This window comes from Gigantopelta aegis, chromosome 14 (genome assembly GCF_016097555.1).
Source record: "Gigantopelta aegis isolate Gae_Host chromosome 14, Gae_host_genome, whole genome shotgun sequence".
Classification (NCBI taxonomy): domain Eukaryota; kingdom Metazoa; phylum Mollusca; class Gastropoda; order Neomphalida; family Peltospiridae; genus Gigantopelta; species Gigantopelta aegis.
The window spans coordinates 47,108,277-47,115,169 of NC_054712.1; the positions used below are offsets into that span (position 1 = coordinate 47,108,277).

The 6,893-nt window shown below is 44.4% G+C and overlaps 2 protein-coding genes across 2 annotated transcripts; both read left to right on the top strand.

Moving 5' to 3' along the window:
* The first annotated feature begins 2,614 nt into the window (after positions 1-2,614).
* LOC121389305 lies at positions 2,615-3,721 on the top strand. Its single transcript, XM_041520901.1, has one exon. The coding sequence runs from the start codon at positions 2,615-2,617 to the stop codon at positions 3,719-3,721; it is 1,107 nt and encodes a 368-aa protein (XP_041376835.1).
* A 1,564-nt stretch (positions 3,722-5,285) lies between these two features.
* Positions 5,286-6,452, top strand: LOC121389306 (uncharacterized protein F54H12.2-like). Its single transcript, XM_041520902.1, has one exon. It carries the CDS (start codon positions 5,286-5,288, stop codon positions 6,450-6,452), a length of 1,167 nt encoding a protein of 388 aa, XP_041376836.1.
* Positions 6,453-6,893: the final 441 nt, after the last annotated feature.

A 6,893-nucleotide genomic window follows, 5' to 3' on the forward strand; every position in this document is an offset into this window, starting at 1 on the left:
TTCATCGGCTAATGGATGTCAAACATTTGGTAATTTTGATGTACATTTAAATATGTCGTATAGATCGAGGAAACCTGCTACAATTGTTCCATTAGCAGCAATTAAGGAATCTGGATCATCCCACATACAGAATAGCCTTTGATATACTAGTCGTGGTGAACTGGCTGGAACGAGAAATAGCTCAATGAATCAGTCCACTGGCGGAGATCCAGTAGCGGATCCGGGGGGGGGGGTCCAGTCCCCCCCCTTTTGAAAACCGACCATAACATTTAAGGGGAAACGTGACTATATTAACTATTCTGTGTAAAAGGTGAGATCAGTCATCACATTTGGACTCCCCCCCCCCCCCCCCACCTCATTTTTCAGAAATCCTGCATCCAGGCCTGAGATCGATCATAACATTTATTAATCATTGACTTTCAGACTGCCATTGATTGTCCATTAGCAATAATCTTTTATATGCAATCTCCCCCACTGGCGTAGGAAGCATGTGCCCCCTCTTTTCAGATATTTTGCTTTATATTTGCTTTATAATAGTGTAAATATAAAAGTGTGCCCCCCCCCCCTCCCCTTTTGACCGAACTAAACGAAGATTCAGGTTAGCACATAAGTGTACGAAACGGGGGGTGGGGGGGGGGGGGGGTACTGCCCTCTAGTGCTGAAGTAAAACCTCAAATTCGGGCAAAAATAATATAGATATTCGGGGGAAATGTGCTAACCTGAGACCTTTTTACCATGCATGCATTTCCATCATTCTACCTTCAAAATTATAATGAATGTAATAATGGGTAGTGATTCGTTTGCAACCCTATCTAGCTGAACATTTGGTACGTAGTAATGCTAATAAATGAATATGTTATCCAGATTCGGGCAGTTTTGTTTATTTTGGGCAAAAGCCAGCCTGCCCCCCCCCCCCCCATAAAAATGGGAGCTCGCACGCCTATGCGGTTAGCACATTTTGCCTGAATATCTGATCTATATCATTTATGCACGAATTTTAGGTTTTGCTCCAGCACTAGGAAGGCAGTTGCAGCGTGACGTCGCACGTCAATTCAAAGTCCACAGAAACACCATATGGCGCTTATGGCAATGATATCAACAAAATATCACATGGATCCGAACCACGCATCTGCGAAACAGATTCCAGCCAGCAACCCTCACAGCCCGTACCATCCCTGGCAACAGAGGTGTATCAGCGAGGACAGTCCGGCGATGTCTACGCATCTACGGCATCCGTGCAAGACGCCCAGCCAGGACATCGACGTCGACGTCTCCAGTGGTGCAGACACCTGCGATGGACAGCACGTGACTGGAGACGTATCCTATTTACTGATGAATCCCGTTTCCTTCTCCACAGATATGACGTCTACAAACGTCAAGGTGAACGTTAACGTCACGCCATGTGTTCTGAAGGGGATCGTTTTAGAGGTGGTGGCGTTTTGATATGGGACAGCCACAGGCCGGACCAGATGGTTGTGATTGAAAGCAATTTGAATGTTGTGAGGTACCGAGATGAAATTAGTAGTATTAGGGCCTGCCGGGCCTCATGACCTACTTTCCGTGACCTTGACCTTGATGACGTCACGTGACCTCGTCCTGCCGGGCGCCATGACCTACTTTCCGTGACCTTGACCTTGATGACGTCCTCGTCCTACTGGCCCTGACCTACTTAGACTGGCCTTGACCTTGATGACGTCACGGACTACTGTACCGTGTGCAACGTCCTACTGACCCGGCCCTGACCTACTTAGACCGGCCCCTGACCTACTTAGAGTGGCACGAAAGAGTATAAAAAGGCTAGATACGGTTTCATTGTCATTCGCTCGCCGAAAACGACCACATATACGTTCGTTTTACTAGAGAACAGACGTGTTTTATGATTCTGACATTCTTGTGTCTTGTTGCACTCTATCTGGAACGAAGAAGATGGCATCGGGATATTCGAGCAGTCTTAGTAGCAGCAGCAGTAGCGACGAGGACGACGTCTTGGTCTGCAAATGTTCAGAAAGACATACAATCAAAAGAGTGACTAGCAAACAAGATGAGAAGAAGAGTACTCATTGTGTGGATCAAGCGGATGCTACACGCAAAATTGGGGATAGAATTGAAGATGGTGAAATCAAAGAAGCCACAGATCAGACGGATGCCGCCCGTGACACAGACGTTGCCTGGGATGAAGAAGACTGCTGTTCGAGACGTTACCTGTTCTGTCATCATCCCGAAATGAGACATTTCTATACACGGATGCAGACATTTGGATGGTGGCCCATACAGTTACGTCAAAAACCAAAAGAACTTGCCAAGGCCGGTTTCTTCTACACGGGAGATCACGATGCCGTCGTCTGTTACTGTTGTGGACTACGTGCCTACCGATGGCAGAGAATGGACGACCCAGTGATGGAACATTACAGACTGTCCCCGAGATGTCCCTATGTGAATAACGTGTTCAGACATTAACTGTTTTAAACACGCGTGAGACACGTGTTTTTGTCACTATGTTTTGTCATATATTTTATGTACTACATTTTTGTTGTTTAGTAATAAAATTGTGTGTTGTATCCTTTTGTTATTTATAAATAGCATGACTTTGTGACACGTATGTCAGTTGAGAACCATGTCTCGGTGGGAAAGGTACCTAGAGTCTATTTACTACGATGCAAAGCACCCTGGGAGTTATGCAGGTACTAGTAAACTGTATCAAGCTGTTAAAGCAGAGGGTAAATTTAACATTCCTCTGACACGTATTAAATCATGGTTGAAAGGTCAAGAGACCTATACCATGACACATCAAGTGAGGCGAAAGTTTCCACGTAATACCTATGTTGTGGAAGGGTTAGACAGTCACTGGCAATCCGATCTAATGGATATGGTCAGTTTGGCTAAATACAATGAAGGGGTGAGATACCTCATGGTGATCATTGACCTGTTCTCCAGGTACTTGTGGGTGCTACCACTCAAGTCGAAAACGGGGAACGACGTGGTAGAGACTTTGACAGAATTCTGGAAATCAGAGTCCAGAAAACCCAAGCTGTTTCAGTCCGATTCAGGGTCAGAATACAAGAACCATAAGGTCAAAGCATTGTTGAAGTTGCATGGCATAACGCAGCTGTTTGCTCTAAATGAAACCAAAGCAAGTTATGCCGAACGGGTCATTAAGACCATCAAAATGCGTCTCTATCGCTACATGTTAAAAAACTTTACTTACAAGTACATGGATGTTCTAGAGAAGGTCGTCTATAGCTATAACCACACCAAGCATCGAATGTTAGGTCAAACACCAGTCAGTGTCAACCAAACGAACGAAGAAGAGGTCCGTCTGTCTCAGTACCTGATCAAACCTAAAAAGGCAATCCACAAAAAGAAGTTTACATTTAACATAGGTGATAAAGTACGAGTCAGTCATCTTCGGGGCACCTTTGATCGGGAATACCAAGAGAAATGGTCTGGCGAAATATTTACCATTGAGAAAAGGTACTGGTCTCAAGGTAAAGACTTGTACAAATTAAAGGACTGGGGTGGTGATGCCATCGAAGGGACATTCTATGCAGCTGAACTTCAGAAGGTAAATGAGAATCCTGATCAACTGTACCGTATCCAAGACATTGTGAAAAGGAGAACACGGAACAAACAGAAAGAAGTGTTGGTGAAATGGCTTCACTGGCCTAAGAAGTACAATTCGTGGATTCCAGAAGCAGACGTTGTTCGATATCAGACAGTATAAAAGACCTCAGTACATGTTTGACTTTTCATTATCATGGAAGAAATTGTAGAGACACAACCTCTGTCAAGAAGTCATTCGGGTGATACCTGGAAATTTTTTGGTAAACGTGTGGCCAAATCGGAAACGGTATTTTTCTCTCAAATCATCATCATATATGTGGTGGTGATTACGTGTATCATCAACTTATCTCTTCATCAAGGTAATTCTAACTTGTGGACAGCACTACTCAGCAGTAGCTTGGGTTATTTGCTGCCAAATCCCAAGATCAAAACGAATAAGCACCATGGATAAGTACATTACCATTCGAAGTACAGACAGTACGTCTTACTTTCCCGACAACACACACTGGTCTTTTAGAGTCAATCTATATGACAGACTACATCTCGGAAAAAAGTGGGTGGTAGCAGCCACCGAAATCACCATTCAGAACTGGGACGTCTCAAGAAAATCAGACTGTCGTGACATTTACGTGTGTTCCAACATCTGCCACAGCTCACACGTTGGAGAAAGAAAGGAGCCCTTGCTGAGACGCATCTGTTTGACAGGGAATAAAAAGGAAAAATCTTTTGTGTTTCCAAACTACCATTACGTACCCCTGAGACTGGAAGATGTGCAGATCGTGGACATCTATATACAGGACGCAGATGGCAATCCAGCTTCATTTATTACAGGACCAGTGACGGTGACACTGCACGTGAAACCACAGCCTTTTTGGTTTTAAGACATGGACCAATACGTGTTGAAACATTACAATTATTTAAAAATGATGACGAACATTCACGATTACCATATGACTCTGGGATTACTGAATGATATGAATGAAGAACAAATGTTGGCCTTGGTGGCAATTGTTCAAGGGTTGCTGGACGGACGTATTAACGTCACAGCAGGGCAGAAACGTCGATTTTTACAGTCTAACAACGAGTATCTGAACATGTTGAAAATGCTGGTATCACCTGCCGTGATGAATAGAACTAGAAAACGTATATTGAAACAAAACACCCCATTGTTAGCCTTCATTTTGGACGACAGTCACTTGGATCAGATGAAAGCAAAAACCGTATGGTCAGTGGTCACGGACCGCTGGAGATATGCAGGATCTCTATAAATAGGATGTCTGTCAAAAACCATCATCATTTGAGATAGAACCTTCAGAGGAGCAACATGTCAGACCAATACAAGCTATATGTTCCAAACGTGGACAAGTGGACCCGTTTCTACAAGCTGCAGGCACAAGGCAAACTTCAGCCTCACTTCGAAATTCAACGTGGTGGAGAGAGTCAGATCATGTACAGTGTGGATCGATGCCTAGAACTCTACGACCCCACATGGAAAAAAGAAAAAGAAGAACAGAACAAACCCCCGGCACCCAGTGTTGTCATGGTCTCCCCAACGCAACAAGTAGTAGAACAAGCTAAGGCCGAACAGAAACGTCTTCTGAAAAGTATAAAAGGGAAAGCAACAGAGCAAGCAGTCAGTTCACCAAGAAAGCGCAAAGGAGACACAACGAACAGAAGCAATCAGAAAAAGCAGAAGACAGATCGCTTTACTAAAAAGAAGTAAGATGGCTTCGTATATGAATAAAGCTGAAGTAGAGGCCCATGCCGAAGAATTATCTATTTTTGAACTTCCACGTACATTCACTTCGGTGGAAAAAATCTATTACGAAGATACGAGACCCACATCCCAGATCACCACGGAAAACAGTCCTGTGGAGTTTAACGTTTATGGACAAGGCATCGATTACATCGACCTGAAACGTACCAAACTACACGTGAAAGCCAAAATTACCAAAGCCGATGGCAGCATTTTGGTCAAAGATGAAAAGGTGGGACCCGTCAATCTATGGCTCCAGAGTTTGTGGTCTCAAGTGGATCTGACCCTCAATGGAAAACTCATCACTACCTCGACCAATCTGTATCCATACAAGAGCTATCTTAAAGTGTTGTTGAATGGTACGTCCACAGCTAAGGAATCGTCTCTGCAATCCCATCTGTACTACAAAGATGATGCACAAGACATAGACAGCTCAGATCCTATAACAGGCATCAATTCGGGACTTGCTAACAGAGGTGCTTTATGTGAAACCAGTCACACCGTGGATATGGAAGGACCGCTGTATGAAGACTTTTTCGACATCAAACGTTATCTCATCAATGGCGTCAATCTACAGATCAAACTGTTTCGGACCAGGCCTTCCTTCAGTTTGTTGGCAGGAGAAGATAATCCTGATTACAAAGTCAAGATCGAAGACGTATACCTCAGAATCTGCAAAGTGCGACCCAATACGGCCATCATCACGGCCAAGGCGTTGCAGGATACTGAAGCCAAGTATCCTTTCACAAGGAGCGACATCAAAGTGGCCTCTATACCCAAGGGACAACTGAGTTTCACCTGGGATCACCTGTTTCAAAATAAATGTCCCAACAAAGTCGTGGTGGCACTGGTCTCTGCCGAAGCAGTGAATGGCAGTTACACCAAAAATCCATTCAATTTTGCCATGTACGATCTGGACACGATTGCCTTGTACGTGAATGGAGAATCCTTACCGGCTCAACCTCTGCACGTAGGCAATAATCAGTACATCTCGGCCTACAACAGTCTGTTTGAAGGAAGAGAATCCATAGGACTGGACGTGTCTAGAGAGGATTTCTCAAGTGGATATGCTCTCTATCAATTCACCTTGGAACCTTACCACTTGAAGGACGGATACCTGGATAAAAAGGGGTAATCTTAGACTGGACTTACAGTTTAAAAAAGCCTTGCCAGAAACGGTCAGCTGTTTGATCTACTCGGAAGACAACCTTCTGCTTCAAATCGACGGAGCCAGGAACGTCTTGTATGCAGAACCATGAACACTTTACAGTTGGAATGTGCTCTGAACGCCGATCCGGTCACGAGACATGTCAGAGTGTATGCTGCAGATGAACTTCCACAACACCGACTGACTCGTTTTCCACGAGGATTCATTGTCAACATAGAACCCTCGACGATGAGAGGACAACACTGGGTGGCCATATGGTTAGACAGTGCTAACCATGGAGAATTCTTTGACAGTTTTGGAAAGCCTCCAGCATATTACCAGAGACAATTTCGAGCCTTTCTGCAAAAGAAAACAGTACATGCACCCATTACAACGACAGGGTGCTTCAAGACGCCAACAGCAACTCGT

Excerpts from the sequence above, each read along its gene's own strand:
- LOC121389305 (XM_041520901.1), top strand. The coding sequence starts at position 2,615 with ATGTCTCGGTGGGAAAGGTACCTAGAGTCTATTTACTACGATGCAAAG.
- LOC121389306 (XM_041520902.1), top strand. The coding sequence starts at position 5,286 with ATGGCTTCGTATATGAATAAAGCTGAAGTAGAGGCCCATGCCGAAGAA.